General features: G+C 39.8%; 1 protein-coding gene across 1 annotated transcript in view; it reads left to right on the top strand.

The window, feature by feature from the left end:
* The window catches only part of HIBADH (3-hydroxyisobutyrate dehydrogenase), a 160,193-nt gene that overhangs the window by 129,385 nt on the left and 8,782 nt on the right, over positions 1–22,026 (top strand). Inside the window, exon 7 of the mRNA XM_043968053.1 lies at positions 10,930–11,086. Coding sequence (XP_043823988.1) covers positions 10,930–11,086 — 157 coding nt within the window. The remainder of the gene's footprint in view (positions 1–10,929; positions 11,087–22,026) is intronic.

The raw sequence follows: 22,026 nt of genomic DNA, 5'->3' as shown, positions 1-22,026 counted from the left end.
ATTCCATTTCCTACCATTTACTTTGAACATTATGATTCCAAAGGCTATTTGTCCTGAGAAATAATACCTCTTATTATAACGTGGCACTCCTTTCAATACTTTCTGCTATTCAGACTACATAGGCGATAGTTTGAAATTGACTGAGAAAAGCTGGGTATTAAATAGAGTTCCAGAAGTTCTAATTCAATTAAATTCAGCATTTTTATTACTCCTATAAGTTTATACTACTAAGCTGATACACACACACACACACACACACACACACACACACACACACACACACATGGCCTAGGTGTGTCACAGAACTTCTATAGTTCTCTGAGTTTACTTGGTACCCCAACTTACACTTAAGGTGGCAGATCTGGATTCTTAAAGTAGGGTATGCCATAGTGCTATTATTAAAACTCTCTCTTAGGATCTTAGGGGTAACTTTGAAATGAAGAGAGATAAACTTCTATTTTCAACCCTGTAGTTTCTGAGCCCCCATCAGTGTGTTTCACATTTATACGATATTGATCACCATGTTACCATTTTGTTTTTTGTTTTTTGGTGAGGCAATTGGGGTTAAGTGACTTTCCCAGGGTCACACAGCTAGTCTGAGGCCAGATTTGAACTCAGGTCCTCCTGAATCCAGGGCCGGTGCTCTATCCACATCCATGATACCATTAACTGTTAAACATAAAACATTTAGTAAATGATATGGCAGAAGAAGGAATAATTATCATTTTGTCTTAGTAGAAGGCAAGAGCAAAAGTAATCTTTTTTTTTTTTTTTTTGGTGGGGCATTGAGGGTTAAGTGACTTGCCCAGGGTCACACAGCTAGTCTGAGGCCAGGTTTGAACTCAGGTCCTCCTAAATCCAGGGTCAGTGCTCTATCCACTGCGCCCCCTAGCTGCCCCCAAACAAAACTAATCTTAATGCTTGTAGTTAATCCTCAACATTCATGTGTTTAACTTTTGCTTGAAGTTTCAAGTATTCACATAATTTTTACTAGTCACCTCATTTTCACTTTGACGTTGGCAATCTCCCACAGCACATTCACGGCTATATACAGTAGAGAAAAAAATAAAAGGCACGACGCAGCATTTATATCCACAAAAAGGAGTAAAGTATTAGTAAAAGTGTTCATGAATTCTCTCTAGAAAGTGCTAAAGTAACCTCTCAAGTGCATGATGAAGAAATTTGAAAAAAAAAAAGGAAAAGTGGCAGAAGTTTGTGGGTAAATGGGAAGATAGTTACCTCTACACTCTCTCCAATGTTCACAGAACAAATGGCCAGGCATCACCTTTTTCTACCTCTACCCTTCCCCACCTGTACATCTGGGCTTCCAAGTGTCAAGGCCCATCAAGAGCCACACTGGGCCTGGCTGGGCCCAGCTCCCCCAGGTGGGAGTTCCAGGCTTACACAGGGGGCCAGGGACTCTCCAAGGCTTGTGGTTTTCATTGGGGAGCACTTCAGCCACTTAGTCAAAAGGGAGATTAGAGATGGCAGATTGTCCTTTGGGATTCTTTTGATATAGCTGCCCTTGCCCCTTCTGCCTGGTGTCCCCTCTCCTCTCCCCTGCATTTTGTGGATTACCTAATGGCTACTGTGTTAGGAAAAGTGCATATTATCAGAATTTATGTTCTGTTATAAAAATTATATGCAGAAAAGTATTTTCAGCAATTTCTAGAAAGGGATTACAGGGGCAGCTAGGTGGCTCAGTGGATAGAGCACCGGCCCTGGAGTCAGGAGTACCTGAGTTCAAATCTGACCTCAGACACTTAACACTTACTAGCTGTGTGACCCTGGGCAAGTCACTTAACCCCAATTGCCTCACTAAAAAAAAAAAGAAAAAGAAAAAGAAAAGGATTACAGTTTTTGGTGATGATGGGAGCCTAACACTCTATTTCCCCTAGGTTTAATGTATCAACATTCATGTTTTTTATTTTTATACCATTTTTTAGGAACATTACCCCTGTGAAAATTGAGGATTGACTGTACTTTGTGGAAGGCAAAAGCATAATTACTCAGAAAATAAAAGCAGTAATAATCAAAATATAATAGTCCACTGTTAAACCTGGATCACACTCTCCTACCAGTGTACATAGTATCTGTGGGGGAGAGTGGGTACATATTTACAAAACACTAGCAAGAACACATATTGGTAGGAGAACTCCTGGGCTCAAGGGATCTCATGAACTTGGACAGACCTGATGACAGGCTGATTGATGCATCATCTGCTGAGTAAATCTAATCTGTTATCTACTTTCTTTCTGGTACTTACAGCTCTCTAGCCAATCTCTTCTCTTATTCTTGAGACACTGAAGTAGCGACAAGCTCTTTTAGCACATAGCTACCTTTGGCAGGGGGCTGAGGAAGTATAATGCTCTTTCAGTGACAATCGGTTCCCTTAAACTGGAGAAATGCAAAGCTTTCTCATGTCTTCTCTGGGGCTTTGAAAAATTTCTACCCCTCAAGATGTGGATAACCATAGGGTCATCAAGTATTTTCATAGCCAGTTCTTTAGATGACAGGGAATTTTATTTTATCTAGTAAACGTCCAGCCAAACAATTCCTCTATTCCCATCAGCTCGGCTCTCAGCAGAATAGATACAAAGCCTGTCTTTCCCTTTCTCTTCTCCCCTTCAGATTGAAGAACAACAGCTAATCTTTGAAAAGGTTTCCTTTCCTTGAGCTAACAATGGTACTAGAGGGCAGTCTTGCTACCTTTCAAGTGCAAAGGACAAAACAAAAGGCAAACAGGAGTTAAATGACTTGCCCAGGTCACACGGGGAGTAAGTGTCTGAGGCTGGATTTGAACTCGGGTGTTGCTGACTCCAGGCCCAGTGCTCTATCCACTGAGCCACTGGCTGCCTCTAGGGCAAGCTAGGCGGTATGACAAGGGGACCAGGGACTTGAGAATGAGACGGTACAGAGTGGAATTGGTTCCTCAAAAGGTCATAATGGGGAAGGGAGGAGAGTATGACTAGTATGAGGGTGATGACGTAGCAAAGAACAGAGAGGCTGAGGGACTGGAGATGGCAGTGTGAACAGAGAACAGGGAAGAGTGGAGAGATTGCATTTATGGGTGCTGGCGTGGTCAAGGATAAGACCTTCTTTGTGTGTGGCTGAACTGGGTTGTAGGCCATGAGAAATGAGTCAATTGAGGAATGTGAGTGAGTAACAATAGGTATACTGAAGTCTCCAAGTTTGAGGGCAGGAATTGAGGAGGAGCTAGTGACTAGGAGCTGGGCTCCAAGATCCCTGAGGAAAAAAGGGGGGTGTCCTTTCTCTACCAGTCAGCCTTTAGCAAAGCAGTACCCTTTTTCCAGTCAGCATGGTTCCCATGATTCCTGCCTGTTACTTTTAATCCCCTCCAAATGATGTCTTATATTTTATGTTTCTCTTGCCCCCTTTGTCTTCTGTCTCTGATTCGTCCTGTACTAAGCTTCTTTTCTTTTACCTGGTAGTCTGCTTCATCTCTCTCTTCTACTACTTTCTTCTTGGCTCCTAATATTTCAAGTCAGGGCCTCCCCAAAAGCAATGACCCACCTCTAACTTAGGTTGAAGGGCAGCTAGGTGGGGCAGTAGATAGTGTTGGGCCCGAAGTCAGGAATACTTCTCTTCCTGAGTTCAGATCCTCAGACACTTCCTAGCTGTGTGACCCTGGACAAGTCTCTTAAACCTGTTTGCTTTTGGCACAGAAGAGTTCCAGGGAACTCATGATAGAAGAGGATCTCCAAATCCAAGAAAGAAAAAAGAAAGAAAGAACTGTGGAGTATAGATGCTGATTGAACCATATTATTTCTTTTGTTTTGGGTGCTGTTGTTTTTTTTTCTATTTTGAGGTTTTGCATCACTGCTCTGATTCTTTCTCTTGTAACAGGATTAATGCAGAAATAGGATTAATGTTATTATGTGTATATATATATGTGTATATATATATCTATATGTATATGTATAGAGATATATAGATATAACCTATATCAGATTACCTGCTGTCTAGGGGAGGGGGGAGGGAGGGGAGGGAGGGAGAAAAATCTGAAATTGTAAAGCATGTATAAACAAAAGTTTAGAACTATCTTTACATGTAACGGAAAAAATAAAATATCTCAAAAAAAAAAAGAGAAAAAAAACCTGTTTGCTTTGGTTTCCTCACCTGTAAAATGATCTAGAGAAGGAAATGGCAAAACCCCCTCCAGTATCTTTGCCAAGAAAACCCCCAATGGGGTCGTGAAGATTCAGGCACAACTGAAACAATGGAGCAACACAAACTTAGGTGGTACAACTCAAAACTTCCATCTTTTGCTAGGCGTGATATCAGTCACCCATATACAATCTTCCCATAACCCTTGGTTATTTGATTAAGAATTTGTCAGCTGTCAGTTTTATGACTGAAAATAGTCACATGCCAATGAGCTGATGGGCCAGGATGCTTTGCTACCATCTTACTCTCCATCAGAGCTCTGCATTCAAACAGATCTGCTCAGTACATTCCTCTGAGTGGTGGTTTTCACTCCAGTTCTCAAAACAGGCCATATTTCTCCTCAACATTTTATCTGAAAAACTTTGTTTCTTTTCAAGCGATGTTTTTATCATTGTTCTTTACTGGAATGTCCTTTTCCTGCCCCCTTTTCAGAAGCCAGAATGTCCACTTCAGAAGGAGCCCATCTTTTACACAGAGTTACAAACCAGCATTCTTGTGGATTTGATATTCTGCTGTGGGTGGGATTGGTGGAATGGGGTAGGCATGGCGTTGGAGAAATCATATGTATACAGATAGGCATAATACAAGGAAAACAAAGTGGGAGCAAGCACTGGCTGGGGTGACCAGGAATGGTGGCCTTGGGGTTGTGCTTTGAAAGGAGATGGGTCTTTGAGAAGTGGAGCTGAAGAGGGGGTACCTTCCAGGCATGAGACTCATGCACATATAGACCAGAACATGTGGCCTTTGAAGGGGGCAGAATGGTCAAAGGTGAGAAGGGAAGGTAGGGTGCAGCTCTCAGGAGGCGTTCAGGGCCAGGCTGAGAAGTTTGTATTTTAAATAGGAGAAGTAGGGAGTCATGGAAGACTTTTGAGCAGGGCAGGGTCAATTAGATTGTGCCTTAGGAAGCTATTTTTGCAGCTGTCTGGAGCTTGGATCGGAAAGGATGACTCTGGGAACTAGAAGATCCGTTAGGAGGCTGCTGCTGTGGGTGAAAAGTGGCGAGAGTCTAAGCTAGGGCGGCAGTTCTTTTTGGGTAGAGAAGGGAAGGGGCTGTGAGAGAAGTGGAGGCATAGTTGTCTAGACGGATGAGAGTTCAGTACAGATAGCACATCTGCAGAGGAAGGCTTGGCAGCCGTTTCCATGGAAACAGCACTTGAAAGCATGCAAGTAAATCAGATTCCCATAGGAGAAAGTTGAGAAAGAAGGAAGGAGAGTCTAGGCCTGAGGTCTGGGAATGCCCACCCAGGGGAAGGAGAATGACCCAAGACTGAAAAGGCAGCTTGGGTGGGAAAAAGGCTCCCAGAAGCCGAGAAGAGAGAAAGTCTGCAGTAAAAAGGCCATGGACCTGAAATCAGAAGGCCTTGGGTCAGATCTTGGTTTGGACACTCTTGTCTGGCTTTGACCAAACTCCTCAGCTTCTGTGACCCATGCACTTCCTTATGTGGATTAGAGGGATCCTAGTCCTTGGGCTGACTCCCTTGGGAGAGCAGGGAGATGATGCACTGTAGGTGATATTGTACATACATACCTATGTGTGGAGATATGAACATGGACACACCCGTCTTGGTGCCCATTTGTATGCTAGGTATGTATTATTCTCCCATGATACTTGAGTGTTCTGGCACTCACCAAGTTTAATTTTGTCCTGGCATTTCTCTCCATTGCATTTCCTGTGGCAGGTGCTTAATAAATAAATAAATATTAGTTGAAAGAATGAAGCCCTTGTTGGGAAAGTAAGAAGCCTTGGCCTCAGTGAGTGGGGTGGGCATGAGTAAGAGGGGATAAATCCCTGTAGAAAGACCCTTGAGGTTTGGGTTTTGTTTTGTGTTTTTTTTTTTTAAGGTAGAACTGATCTCTTTTCCCTGTTAGACTGAGGCAGGGACAAAATCAGTGGAGAGAGGACATTTGAATGCAGAAATACTATCAGTGTAGCTGAAAGGCTTTTCAGAACTGAACTTAGCATATTCGCTCCTCCTCATGCATGTGGCCCATCTGTGGACATATGGAAGGAGCTCACTTGTTTTATTTAACTGTTGAAAACAGTGAGCTAGTTGCCAGTGCTTCAGCTCTTCTTAATGAATTGCTGTCTGGTCACATAATTCACAAGCTCATTTTTCAAAATGTTGAAATCTTTCATCCCATTTTCTTTAGGAGATTCTCAGTGGTTTGGAAGCACTAAAATATGAGTGCTTCTACTATTGTCTTTTCTCCTTGGTTTACAGACGTGTTTTAAAATGACAGAATTGTTCTCTAATAGAGTATAGATAGCAGGCAGGATTTATAGAGCTTTGCAAGGTGAAAGAGAAAATTGGCATCAACGAGCATAAATTCCCAAGTAGTAAATTCCCACAAAGTAGTGCAGCATCAGGGTGCTTTAGCTCCATCTATATTCTGTACACTCTGGGGGAAATGTGTTGTTTTTTGTCTCTTTGTGTTCATAAAAATAAGAATACATTTCTTTTTAGAGTTTTAATGTCAACATTTAAAAGTAGAGTCACCCATCCCTCTTAAATGGGCATTTCTAGTTTACTCCAGTCTCACAGTTCAATTACTCTTCAAGAACATTTCTTTTTACTTTTACATTGATTAGTATAGTCTGGTAAATCTCTTTTCTCACTTGTCCTTTTCTTTATCATGCACTGGATCTTGAATGTTACTATCAGCTTTATATGATGTTTATCAAGAATGAGAAGTCACAGTACACAAACATTAATTTGAAATTGTCTCATAATTGTAGCTTATCCCTTCAATTTGGTCCCTAGTTGTTAATAGAAAGCAGAGTTTGATATTGAAAACTGCCTTTTTGAAATAAAGAGACATTCTTTGGCCATGTTATGAACAAATGTAAACAGAATTAACCATTTTGGGGGGCAGAAAGAAAATTCATGTCTTAAAATTTTAGAAATTCAAATTCCTTGAGTAATCTGGAATCCCTTTAAGAGTCACTACATTTGTAGTATTGGTGAAGATAATCTTTTAAAAATAGATAGTGATTAACCTATATTTAATTGCTTAGCACCTCAGGGAGGGGGTATGGGAGGGAGGGAAGAAGGGATAGAGGGATAGAATTTGGAAATCAAAACTTTAAATAAAAATGTTTGTTATTATTTTTTAAAATAGTAATGCATAATTTAAATTTTAAGAGAATATCTTTGGGAAAAAACTCCATATTAATTTAGGCAACTGACTTAGGCTTCTTAATCAGAGTTCAATGTTTTACCTAGGGGCTGTAGCAAACCACAAAAAGTTTGAAATGGAAATTTGACTTAACTTCTAGAAAATGTGATGTGATTTCTTACCCCAGTAAGCTATGTGATTGGTGAGCACCATGTTTAACCTACTCTCTCATGTGGCTTCATTCATTGTAGGTGCTCAAATATTTCTTTCATTGAGTTTCATTGAATGGCACTTACCAGAGGATCATGACTTTAGTGCTGAATGGGGCCAGAGAGATGTTTTAGTTTCAGCTTCCCCATTTTACAGAAGAAGAAACTGAGGCACTAAGCATGACTTGCCCAAGGTCACCCAGCTAGTCCATTTCTAAGGCAGCACATAAACTACCTCCTGTTACAGTTGTCTGTGTGCAAGCATATCTTTTCTTATCACCTCAATTGTAGGTCCCTTTTGGTCAGGGACAATGTCTTACTGCTTTTTATTTCTTACAGTACTTTGGGTGTGTAAGGACTCAGCAAATATTTATTTCATACAAGATAAACTGCACATAATTGATGCCTGCAGGTGTCACACCCTCCTTTGAATCTGTGAACTGTCTTCTGCTGAAATCCGTTTTACTGGGATATGGAGAATGTTGGTCTTCTTTTAGGCCAAACCCCAGGGAGGCAGATGTGCTTAGAAATGGGCAAGAGAGGAGAGTTAACTCAATTCTTTTGGCCTTTAAAGATTTGATTTGGTTCAGGGCAGATGTTTGGTTATTTTTAATTTATCGCGGTTTGCGCACTTCCCCTCATATTTCATCTAAGATTCTTGCATTTTAAAGGTGAGTAGCTGTGACACAGTGACGCTTCTTTGGGAAGTGTTCTAAATGCGGTCAGGGCGTCAGATGCTTTCTCTGCTTATTTCAGAGAATGTTTCAGCAATTGTTAAGTCCCCGGTGCGCATGCGCACATGTGGATGTTCAAGCTGCGTCCAGCGGCAAGTTATTATGGGGACTGACAGCCCGTCATCATTCTGACGGCTGGAGCGGTATATCTGGTGAACGGTAGCCGAGCTCTTATGCAGAGAGCATCATATGTTCCCAGCCAATTTACAGGGAAACAGCAATAACATTTTATCATGGTTGAGAGCCCAGTAGTGGCTTCCTATTAAACTTGCCCTTTCAGATACCTGTCTTGGATTAATTTGTTGATTTCAAATGGAAACTCAGTCTTCTCCAGTGAAGCATGACGTTCTAGAAGACTCTCACTGAATGACAATTACTGTATATTCTGGCTGGTTTCAGACCATTACAAGCCTCAGGCCCAGTGGAAGACAGAGGAGTTCAGTAACTGATTTTAATATCATGTCTAGTTTTAACTGTCAGTTATGTATGTGCCATTGGATGAATCCTCAGAAAGATGAAATGCAAAACGCTTCTAACTTGTGCTTCTTAATGATGTGCTTTCTCTGATGAAGGGAGAAAACAGGAAGAGGGGCAATTTTCTAAGGAAATTGACCTATTGAAGAGCATCAAAGTTTAGAAAGTGGAGATTTAAAATTATTGCTGAAATTACTTTTATTCCCCCCCCCAAGAATGTTTCTGAGTAGCAAAATTCTTTATTTATCAAAAAGGATTTTAAAATTTTGTATAAATATGTTTGTTCAAAGAATGTAGTAGATCAAGTTATACTTATGTAAATAAGATGCTTTGCCGTCTTGGGGAGGGCATTGGAAGTGGGGAACATTACTTCCAATGAGCATGAATTTCATTTAGTTCTTAGCATCTGCTCAGTGTTACCTGTGATGTTATAAAGAGGAGTAGTAATATGCTGAAGTAGTTAAAAAAAAGAATTTTAGACTAGAGAAGCCTCCAATTTTATCTCAAGTGGCAGAAGAAAGGCAGGTCTTTAGATCTTAAATGTCCCTGAATCAAGAGAAATATTGTTAGGATTATTTGTATTTAGACAATATTTATTTGCAGTTACAGCAAATGAGCTAATCAGCAATCTGTATTTTTGCATTTATTTCCCTAGTAATGTTTATTTTGTTTAAGTAGCTTGATGTTGCTCTTAAGAAAATAGCTGTAGCATTCATTCACACACATTCATATAATGCAAACCCCTTTACATCTCTTACAGTGCCTGGTAAAATCAAAACTAGTTCAGAAAAGCTGAAAAATAGTTGGAATTCTTTCAGACTGCAGGTGAATTCAGCATTAGATTAGTCTAACTTAATGACATTTATTCTCCTATTTTAAGATATTTAAGCACTCAGCATAATCTCCTGTTTTAACCCAGATCTATATGTATAACTTTGGATATCTCAGGAGTCAAAATCAGTGTGAGGTAACATAGTCATTAACCTCTAACAGCTGTTAACGGACTTCCAGGACCAGTATTGTAAAAGGTTTTGCTGAACTTTGTATTTAATCATTTTCTTTTTAAAAACTCACCCCTTTGCTTTTATGCAAAGTACAGCGGACAGAATAAATGTGCTTACATTTTTATCTTGATCTGCCTTTGTGTAATAAAGTCTACTGTTTCTGTTCCTAAAAGAGGTTGGTTCTGAGTGGGAACAGAATACTTCATAGCAGATTTTTTGTAACAACTCTCTATTAAAAAATGGATAAGTCATCCGTAGAAAATGTTATTTGAAACTTAAGTGAATGATACTTAACAAAAATATGTTCCTCCAGCCGGGTAAAAGTACTGAGCCCCACCACAATACTGTATTTTGATTCGATTCCATTTTCTTTAAGGTCCACAAGGAGCAGCCATTTACACCATCAGCCCAGCGTTAGGACAAATGATGTTTCCGCTCGGACAAGCTTTGTTTTATCAGGATCAGTGACCTCATCAGCAGTTGACCCAGAACTATAATGCATGTCTCTGAATAGATAGCATATGTCACAACTCTGTGCAGACTTGCTTCATAAGCAAGATTTCTTAATGAAGATTTAACAAATAAATAGTTTTCAGAAATATACAACAGGGATTGTGTTCTTTTACAAAAATAATTTCTTAGAAGATGCTTTTACTGCTTGTGGCTCATCTCTTGCATTTATTTTCATGAAAACTAAAAGAATAAATACAGATATAAATGCATCTACACGTATACTCCCATGATGCATCATTTATTTGCCAGTATATCATTTTGAAATATTTTATTTATGGGCAGGGTATGTGGAATTTAAATGTTATCTAGTCTTATAGATGATTTGGGTTTAAGATTCTTAGGAGGCTCATAGATGTAGTGATGACCAAAAGACTAGATAAACCTGTGCTTGCAGGAACAGGAAAGCACACAGAAACCCTGTTAGGCGATATTTATTTTGAAAAACAGGATGGGGCAAAATGTTCTTATTAAATACAAAAAGCCCTACCTCTGAAATATTATTGCTTAGCAGCTATCTTGAGTCCCTGTAATTTAAGACAGAGTTTCCTGCTTCTAATATCAATACTCTTTTATTTTCCAAGACATGTAATAAATGGGAGAGAAATGGCACCTTGTCGTGGTATGTAAAACAAGTCACCCGTGTCTTGCACATTTTGACATTTAACACTTCTTTTCTTTGACCTTTGACAGGTTGGGTCTTGACCCAAAACTGTTGGCCAAAATTCTAAATATGAGTTCAGGTCGTTGTTGGTCAAGTGACACTTACAATCCTGTCCCAGGTGTAATGGATGGAGTACCTTCTGCTAACAATTACCAGGGTGGATTCGGAACTGTGCTTATGGCCAAGGTATTGTACGTTTGACAGAGATCTCATTTTTAAATCCATTTTCCCTTTTTCTTGTTTTTTTTTTTTTCCAACAAAATCACTTTTTATTTCAACCTTGGAAATTACCTTTCACCTCCTTACCAAGGATGAATAAGAATTTATTACAAATTGGTAGGAAAATGCTAACTGTGTTCAACTTGATTGCTAATATACCTTACTAGAAGAGATGGACAAGGACTTTTGGTTTATTTTGTGCTTGAGTTTTTAAAAAAAATAATCTGGTAAAATGTTGTGCAATTGAATGAAACTGTGAATCTATCCAATGCACAGAATGGGATGAGTGAACATTGATTTTATTATATAAGTTTCTAACCCCCGTAATGGCTTCACAAGTATACTTTAAAAGAAGAAAAGTCTTCCTGAACTAAGAGGAGCCCTCAAAGTAAAACTCTTGTACTTACTTATTAAGTAGAATTTGGGGAGATTGGGAATCTGTGAGGGGCTGTACGACATATTTTTTTGCATGTGAAAAATTGTATTAAAGACATTATTTCTTTAGGGAATGCCTGTCCTCTGAATGCGCTTTCCAAGAAGCCATGACTTAGGCCTCTCTGCACTGAACATGTTATACACATGTTCCTTATTCTCAGTCCTGAAAGAGGATTCTTAATTTTGAGGCCGTGGGCAGGGTTGCTTGTCTAACCCTAGTATGCATCAGCCGCTATACCAGAACAAGTCATCTCCTGTGAAAAAGAGATGTCTGTTGGACTGCAGGCACACAGTCATGGCAATGTACTCTGCGTTTATAGCAGCTGGCTCAGGACTCGTGAGGTCCTTGGAGATATGGAAATGTTGCCAAAGAGAGAAACTAAGAAATAGAACCTAGTCAGAGCTTAGAGCCAGGATGAGCTGGGGACAAATCCTGCCACAGAGACTTTCTGTAGGTATGACCTTAGGAAAGTCACTTCCCTTCCTCTCTTCTGGAAAATGAAGAGCTTGGCTTCAGTGACCTTTTGTGAGGGCACCAAAGACTCTCCTTTTCTTCACTATGCCCTCTGTCAGGATTGTTCTCTAGAGTGTCCAAGAAGCATCTACCCAACAGAATCACTGCCTCTTTTAAGGTTTGCCTAGAGTTTTTTCTACAAGTTCCTATTTCAAGAATGAAAGTTTGGGGTGGGGAGAGGAGGATGTGGAACAGGGATGGTCCCCTCACTTAGGAGGGCAAGAATGAGGACAGCAGCCTTCAGCAGAGTTCCAGTGGAGTCATTTTTGCAGGAGGGGGTGAAGAGGTTCCACAAATCTATTTCTTTTCTTCTTAGAAATTAGAATATTGGTCTATTCATTGAGCCTAGCCCGTATTCTGAAATGCAGATCATCACTGCCTGTACTAGGTGCTTTATAGGGCATAGTAAGGGTGCAATCAATGTGGAATTCAGCCTACTCCCTTAGGATGAAGAGCGCCCTTCATTTTATTTGGACTTGAGGTGTTTAGAGAAGGACTTGTTCTCCCTTCTCCCTCAGTTGTGATGGGAGATGGTTTAGTACGGGTATGCCACAGCTAATTGGATTACCCATTTGTATTGGCAAAGTGTGGAGAGTTGAGGGAAGTCCTTGTCAGTACCACACAGACCCAAGGGATGGTGGCCACTTGAGCAAATGCAAATGTGGTAAGCTTCTGGCTAGTGAGCTGAGGAGAGTAGACATTTGTTCTTTAGTTTAATACAGGTTTGGGACTTTTAAATTCTCCCCTAAGCAGTTTAGATGCTTTTTCTGGACCTTCTTTAACCCTGTTCCAGTTTCCTGGAGGACAGTCCCTGGAATCGCAAGAAGCATTCCATTTGTGGCTTTCTGTGTCCATATTCTTTGCTTTCTTTCCATTCTTCTTCTTCTTCTACTTCATGATACCCAATATTTCTAAATGCCTTTAACCACACAAGAGAGAAAAAACACAATTGGGAATGCAGCTAAAAACTTTAAAAAGTAACAAATCAGAAACCTTAGTTAAAAACCTAAATATAAATTCTGAATATTAGAAGAAATCAATAAAATTGAAAGCAAAATCCATTAAATCAATAAATAAAACTGAGTGAATAACTAACAAGATAGATGAACTGTAAGCTAATTTGATCTTTAAACTCCCCCCAAAAACCAAAAAAACCCAGATTGCCAGAATTAAGAGAGAGAATTCACAGCAGAAAAAGAAGTAAAGAAAAATGTCAGAAACTCTTTTGCTCAATTACATGCCAATAGGGGGCAGCTAGGTGGTGCAGTGGATAAAGTACGAGCCCTGGATTCAGAAGGACCTGAGTTCAAATACGGCCTCAGCAACTTGACACTAGCTTTGTGACCCTAGGCAAGTCACTTAATCCTCATTGCCGTGCACCAAAAAAAAAAAAGAAAAAGAAAAAGAAAAAAAAAGCCATCTAAGTCAATTACATGCCAATAAAACTGGTAAAATAAGGTAAATAGATGAATATTTCTAAAAATGTAAATTATCCATATTAAATAGGTCAGAAAATAGAGAATTTAAATAACATAATCTCAGAAAAATAATTGAAGAAGTCATAAATAAGCTCCTAAAGAGGAAAAAACAGTAATCGATGGATTTAGTAGTGAAGTCTATCATCAAACATTCAAAGAAAATTCATTCTATTATTATAAAAATGACTTGCAAAGATAGGAAAACAAAGCATTGTCTTAAACTCCTGTGAGGCATATATGGTCCTCACTCCTAAGCCACAGAGAAAGCCAAGAACGCTGGATCACTGTCTGTAGGAATATTGACACAAAAGGATTGACTACATTTTTGTAAAGCATCTGAAGCAACATATTAAGAAGATTCTACATAATATTTAGGTTGGATTCATTCCAAGATTCAATGTTAGGAAAATATAAACAAAACAGACCACGTTAATAACAAAACCAATAAACACGGTGCTTATTTGTGGTTAAAAAAGAAAAGACAACAATAGGCATAAATTGACTCTTCCTTAATAAAATAAATATCTACTTCAAACCTGAAAGTAACTTTTTCTATAATAAAGTCAGATCAGAGTTAAAGCAGTACAATACCGTGCACATTTATTAAGTGCTTTCTGTGTGCCATGCAGTGTGCAACACTGGAGACACACATTTTTTTAAAAGAAAGACAAATCCTGCCCTCAAGGAGCTTACAATCTAATGGGGTAAACAACATACAAAAGGAAGGAGAAAAAGAGTTTGGCCCTGTGAGATTTAAAATTGGATATTAGATCATAAATCTCCCCTACTTAACCCTTCCCTTAATTCATCTCCCAGACTAGTAAATGGAAGAAGCTTCTGGTTTTCTAGATAGAGCCTTTATTGTATATAAGGTGTTGTTGATTAGAAGGATAGGAAAACAGAAATACAGTACAAATCGTCTTAAATCTAGGCTGTCTATATTCCTTATAAAAACTCACCAAACCGATTTAGGCCACCTTTGGAGTGAGTCAGACCGTCTGTGCCGCGCCGCCCGGAGTCCCGCCAAGCCGGCAAAAAAAAAGGCTACTCCCGTTCTCTCCACCCCGGAAGTCAAAAAAAACCCGGCAGGCAGTCTGACATGCGCAGCAGGCGCACTGCACCCGGCAGGCAGTCTGACATGCGCAGCAGGCGGACTGCACCCGGCAGGCAGTCCGACATGCGCAGCAGGCAGACCGCTCATCTCCTCCCCAAAAGGGTGGTCCCTGAAAAACTGGCGTCTTTCACTTATCCTAACCGACTGTTAAAAACTTTCATATTTTACCACATTTCCCCCCTTTGCTTCCCCAAGAAACGGAATGTTTCCTTGATGGAACAGTAAAAAGAATATAATAACTTTTGCTGACTAATAATATGCGAACAACAATACAGAAAAGGAAGAGAGGAAAGTTTTGTCCAGAGGGGCGATTTTTTTTTTTTCCTCATGAACCGACGCTTTGACATTAGTCTTGCAAAGGGAGAGCCTCTGCAGAGAGTACATGCCACAGATAGTATATAACAGAAAGGAGATAGTAAAAGCTAATAAAGCAAAACAGTTCATATAAAGTCTCTGAGTTCTCTTGTCTTCTTGAAGTGGTAAGATGTCATCAGGAGGAAACTGGATTCTGGTCTGGAAAACTGGATTCTGGACTCTGGTCTGGAAAGCTGGATTATCTTCTTTAACTGTTTGAATTGCTGTATTTTTAAAACCTTAGCATAGCATTGTCAATGATCAAATTAATAAATTCCATTACATTCCCTCCTTTATATGGTTAGACTTGTAATAGAGGGTTGAGGTAGTTATGCAATGTGTAACACTTTTTACCACCATGTGTCTGGATCAAAGCCAAATTTAGTATGTGTTCATGACACCTGAAAATGTTATGGAAAGGTTATCATACCATATCTCATGGTTCTGAGACAGCCAGTGATTGTGCTAGGCCACAGGTGAATTCAACTGAGTGAGATAAAAAGATAAATAAGTTCAGTTAAATTAGGTTAAATTAGGAGGGAGAGAGGATGAATACTGGACTGTGCCTAGTAATTGTGCTCTACATAGTCACCATCATAAGCAAACCATGGACTTACGTATACCTGTCTCTCCTTTTGTTGCACATATATTCTCTCCAGGGCCTGCGTCAGAGTTCACAGCAAGTTAGTCTCTGAAATGATAAGTTTCCATATTTCTGAAATCTCATTAATTTCACCAAAGACAATATGATGGTAAAAATGTGTGCTATGCTGCATAACTGAGAATATATTAGTGATATATACAATAATTCCAAACCATACCCAGAGTATAATGACATATAAATAATAAACGAATGTAAATAGCTGATTATATTAGACATTGTTACATAATCTTCTTTTAGACATTATTACATAATCTTCTTTTAGCAAGTAGACCACATCATCTTATACATGAATTCTCTGGTATAACAGTAGCAGATACTTAAAGTGGTGATTAATTCATCAAAAAGAAATAAGACTTCAATTAGCAAGATTCAATATTCAATGTTTTCAGTGAGGTATCAAGCAATTTCTGGTACTTTTTAGTTAAACAGAACAACATACAAGAGAAAGGAGAAAAATAAATAAATAAAACAAAACTCATTAGAACTCATGGTTCTCTCAAAAAGAAAGAGTAAATAAAAAAAAAGAAGAATTCTGGTAGCTTCTGAGGCCCGATAGCCTCACCCACAGCATATACTTAAAATGTCTTTGAATAATCACTTAGTTTACAAAATTTAGTTTTAAAGAAAAGCAAAAGAAACAAAAGTAAAAAAAAAACCAAAGCAAAACCAAAAATAAAAAATAAAAAGCAAAAGATTCGCTAAGCACCCTTTTGTGCTCTTAAAGAACTTAAAGGTGCAGTCAATTCCAGGTCTTTTCAGTGCCTTTCAAAAGTCAAAACAAAAACAAAAAAACCCAAAAATTAATAAAAAAAAAAAATAGTTGAGGTAGGCCAGAAAACTAGGCCATGTACTTCAGTGCTTTTGCCTGTAGAAGGAAATGCTTGTTAAATTATAAGGTATTTAAGCTGCTAGAGTTTGGGGTATGCCACATTGTTTTAACTGGTTCCCCAATTCTCTGCATGCCAAAGTGGCAGGGGTTTCTGAATTGTCATTGATCTTTCTAATGCTGTCATAATGTTCTTTATGGTAGAAAATGTGGAGTTCTGTAGCATCAGTTTTGTCTGTGCCACTGATTTTCAATAAAGGCTGATTTAATTGATGAACCACAACATTCAGCTGATGCTGCTTAGCAAATGCTACAATTGTATCATTTCCTCCCCACTTTCCAAATTTCTTTAATTCATCAACATATTCTTCAAAAGGGGAGTCATTTACTATAAAAGACTCAAACTCTTGTCTATGGTTAATCATATAAGAAGCAGCTTCTTGTCTGTGTCTGAGATGATTTCTACAGTGACCTTCTAGCTGGTCTGCTAAAGCCCTAAAAAGGCAATTTCCGTCTCCTGATACTTTACGAAGACTGAGTCCCAAAGCATTTAACTGATCAGTGGGATTCTTAAATGGGAACTTCCTGTTTCCTCTGAACTTTCTTTGCTCTTTAACAGTTGCTATCGTTAGGGTTTTTACCTCTTTAGCGTCTACCTCAGGTCTATCTGAAATCTCTTCACCTATGAATGGTGCAGGCTTTATATGAGAGCAATGAATCCATGAGTCTTTTTCACCAATTTTAATGGCGGTAGGAGTTGTCAATAATACCTGAAAAGGTCCTTCCCAGGCAGGTTGAGTTCCACTGGTTCTCTGAAAATTCTTCACATATATTTTATCTCCTGGGTTGAAGTTATGCAATGAAAAGTCTAATGGTCCTGCCTGGACCACAGCTCCTGCCTCATGGAGTTCACGTAGCCTGGTCTGTAATTCCTGTATATAGGAAGCAACAGAAGTATCACCTCCCACCAGTGATGTATAAACTGGGGAAAAAGTTTTAGCTTGGATAGGAGGGTGACCAAAAAGCATTTCATAAGGAGATATATGAAGTTCTCCTCTTGGTCTACTTCGTAGATAGAATAATGCCAATGGTAGAACATCAGGCCATTTCAAATGGGTTTCAGTACATAATTTGCCAATCATACTCTTAAGCTCTTTATTCATACGTTCGACTTGGCCTGAACTTTGTGGATGGTAGGGCGTGTGGAATTTTGGAGTCACTCCCAAGAAAGAGTAGATTTGGGATAAAATCGAATCAGTGAAATGTGTGCCTTTGTCAGAATCGATGCGGGCTGGTGGGCCAAAACGAGGTACTATCTCTTTAAGAAGAATTTTGGCAACAAAGGCAGCTGTGGCTCGGGGGCTGGGAAAGGCCTCCACCCACCGAGTGAGCTGATCAACTATAACAAGGCAAAATTTATAATGTCCTGCTTTTGGCATAGTAATATAATCAATTTGTAAGTGCTCAAAAGGTGTATATGCTAGAGGACGCCCTCCATAAGCTTTGACCTTAAAAGCATACTGATTATAAGACTGACATGTGGAGCAGCCCGAGCAGATTCGAGATGCTGTATTAGTCACACCTGGTGCTATCCAGGTTCTCTTAATAGAGTCTACAATGCCTTGTGTACCAAAATGGCCTTTTCTGTGAACAGAGAGGCATACCTGGTGGTAGAATTTCCGGGGAAGAAATGGCTTACCTTCCGGAGACACCCAGATGCCATTGATCTGTTTCGCCTTAAATTTCTTTTTCCACTTTTCTACTTCAGAATCGTCATAGGTTAGGTTGGAAGGAATATCCTCAGAAGGTGAAAGGTTAAATACATGTTCAGGAGCTTCTAATGCAGCAAGCTTGGCTGCAGAATCGGCTCGTGCATTTCCCTTTGAAACAGGATCACTATTCCCTGTGTGGGCAGGGCAATGTACAACGGCTAGGGAAGAAGGCAGTTTTAGGGCATCTAAGAGGTCCTTGATAAGGTCCCCATTGGCAATAGCCTTGCCCGAGGATGTTAGAAAGCCTCGTTGACGCCAAATCATACCAATAAAGTGGCATATGCCAAAGCCATATTTCGAGTCAGTAAAAATGGTGGCACTCTTATCTTTAGCTATATTACAGGCCTGTGTAAGAGCCACAAGTTCAGCAGCCTGTGCACTAAAATGGGAAGGCAGAGAAGCTGCCCAGAGGGTGTCATAATCAGAAACTACAGCAGCTCCAGTAAAACGGGTTCCCTCTCTCATAAATGAGGAACCATCTGTATAGAGGACAAGATCAGGATTTTCTAAAGGTGTATCAAAAAGATCATCACGGGGTTTTTCAGCCATATCAACTAAAGAAGCACAGTCATGCAACGGTTCCCCCGAGAATGGTAAGTTAGGGAGTAGTGTTGCTGGATTAAGAACTGTGCAGCGTTTTAAAGTGATATTCTCATTACCTAACAGGGTTATTTCATACTTAGCCAGCCTTTGATCTGAAAAGGCTTGTGTCCTGTGACGTAGTAAGAGAGCCTCCACTTCGTGAGGGCATTGCACAGTTAGAGGGTTACCTAGGACCAAATCAGAGGCTTTTTCTACCAAAAGCGCTGTGGCCGCCACTGCTCTAAGGCAAGGTGGCGCTCCAGCCGCTACAGGGTCCAGCTGAATTGAATAGTAGGCTATAGGACGTTGGTTAGGCCCCAGTGACTGAGTCAGGACTCCAGAAGCCACCCCCCTTTGTTCATGCACAAAGAGAGTGAAAGGCTTACTATAATCTGGCAGTCCTAGGGCAGGTGCTGATAACAAGGCCCGTTTTAATTCTTTTATGGCTGAGAGATGCTGGGGATCCAACTGTAAACTGTCTGGAACAGAACTTTTTGTAAGAGCTATGAGGGGTTTAGTAATTTCACCAAAAGAGGGTATCCATTGTCTACAGTACCCAGCTGCTCCCAGAATGGCTCTCAACTGCCTCTTAGTAGTGGGGGCAGAGAGTTGTTGAATGGCCTGGACTCTCTTAGAAGAGACAGAGCGAGTTCCAGCAGCCAAAATAAATCCTAAATATTCTACCTGGGGCAAACACCATTGTACCTTTGTCTTGGAAACCTTGTGTCCTCTCTTGTGCAGCTCCAGCAGTAAGTGACGGCTATCTTCCTGACAAATTTCAGCATTAGGAGAGGCCAAAAGTAAGTCATCTACATATTGTACTAGTGTGGAGCCCTTAAAGGTAATAGAGGCCAGATCCTGCTGTAAAATTTGGGAAAATAATGTGGGACTGTCTACAAATCCCTGTGGGAGTCTAGTCCAGGTCCACTGTCTATTTTTCCAGGTAAAAGCAAATAAATATTGGAAGTCCTCATGTACTGGTATGGAGAAAAAGGCAGAGCAAAGGTCTACCACTGTGAAACATGTAGATTCATAGGGAATTGAGGAAATTATCATAGCCGGATTTGCGACTATAGAATGTCTAGGAATAACATAATTATTAATCGCTCTAAGATCTTGCACAAAGCGATAAACAGGTTTACCATCTGGCCCAGGCTTGGGTTTTTTAACTGGCAAAATGGGAGTATTGCATGGAGAGTGATGACATGGAATAATAATACCCTGGCTTTTCAAAGCCTCAATTATAGGGGTGATCCCTTCTATTGCTTCCCTAGACAATGGATACTGTGGAATGGAGGGGGGTGGTCCCCCCTTAACTTTAAAGGTAACAGGCATGGCAGACTTAAGGAGCCCCACCTCATTAGGGGATGAGGCCCATAAAGACTCAGGAATGTCAGAGGGGATTTTGGATACCTCCCCTGCTGTTCCTTGAGCTTCTGTAAGTAAAATTGGTAATAAATGAACAGTATCCTCTGGCAATTGTAAGGAGACAGCCCCATCTGGAGCACAAGATATGGTTGCTCTAAGCTTGCAAAGGAGATCACGACCTAATAAATTTACAGGGGCATCAGGCATGAGTAAAAATGAATGTTCCACTGTTAAGGGCCCCATAGATACCATGCGAGGATTCAATTTTGCCACTCTCTGGCTCTTTCCTGAGACTCCCACTACATTCAAAAATCCTACAGGTCTACACCCAGCATCTGGTTTGCTTACTAATACTGATTTAGAGGCTCCTGTGTCTAGCAGACAATCATAATAAGTCTCCCCCACTTTTAAGGTGACATGTGGTTCATTACTCTGGGGAGGTGAATGGACTGGCACAAGTGCATTCAAAAAATCTGGATCTGGGAATATATGGCTTTCATTATCTATGTTCCATTCCTCCCCAAGACACCATCATTCCTGTGTCCTCTTCTGAGGGGGGTCTTGGTTACCATTATTCTGGTACTGCCTTTCTGTATTCCTCCAAAAAGATCTATTTCTATTTTGATTTCGCCTGTAATTAGAATTAGAATTTCTTCTCCAAGTCCTACATTCTCTCAATTCATGCCCCTCCTTACGACAGTAACAACACACCTTAGTGTCCTTGTTCCGGTGTCCACATGGCTGACTAGGAATCGCTGGTGCCAGAATGCTCTGTTTAGGGTGATCTGGATCTTCCTCACGTGAGTCAAAGACATAATTTGCAAGTTCCTTAATTCTATCTACTGAGAGATTTCTCCAGTCTGGACATTGTTTCAGAAAGTATCTGCGTATTTCTGGCAGTGAATTATAAACAAATGTGTTGAGAATGATACAGGAATCTCTTAAATCTACTGGATCCAATCTGGTGTACTGTCTAGCGGCCTCACAAAGTCTATCATAAAATCTGTTTGGTCTTTCATTAGCCTCCTGAGGTAGGCTTAAAAATTTCTGCCAGTTTTCCGGTTTTCTAGAGCAAGATTCCATTCCCTTCAGAAGTGTTTCTCTAGCATCTTTTAATCTTTGGAAATCCCTATCATCATTATAATTCCACTCTGGATCCTTTAGAGGCCATTCCACATCGGCCTTACCTTTCGCAACAAGGGCATTTCCTGCTGAGATAATATCTGTAATCTCAGTTGGGGACAGTAAAGTTTCCAAAAGGCAAGTAACATCAGCCCAACTGGGTTGATATGCATTAAATATAGTCCTTAACTGTGAAATTACAGTGTTTGGATTTTTCTCAAAACTAGGGATGATTGATTTCCATGCGCTCAAGTCACTTGGTCTAAAGGGGCTATATTTTCTGACTTGAATTGGCACTCCCTTCTTACTATGTTCTATAGCTTCCTGCAGAGGGAGTAGTTTCTGCTGATCTGATTCTGAACTTGGATCATCTCTAGTAGAAACAGCCATTTTGAGGTCTCTCTCCATATGTGAGAGTTTCCCCCACATCATAACAATGATAATAACAAAAACAATGATAATAACAAAAACAAAAAAAAAACAACAAAAAAAAAATAAAATCCTTAGTCGTATGAACTATGGATGTGGTATTAAAAGGTATTTCAATTGCAGGCATAAAATTTCTACTTATATTAAACGTATTTTCCCAAAGATTCTCACGTATACTATTATACAAAAAACTTTTTGCTGCCTGAATGAGGAAAAAACCAATAATGTTATGAAGGACCATTGAATAAA

The sequence above is a fragment of the Dromiciops gliroides genome, chromosome 5 (genome assembly GCF_019393635.1).
Source record: "Dromiciops gliroides isolate mDroGli1 chromosome 5, mDroGli1.pri, whole genome shotgun sequence".
Taxonomy (NCBI): Eukaryota; Metazoa; Chordata; class Mammalia; order Microbiotheria; family Microbiotheriidae; genus Dromiciops; species Dromiciops gliroides.
The sequence above is the reverse complement of the archived record's forward strand: the minus strand, read 5'-3'. Positions and strand labels throughout refer to the sequence as shown.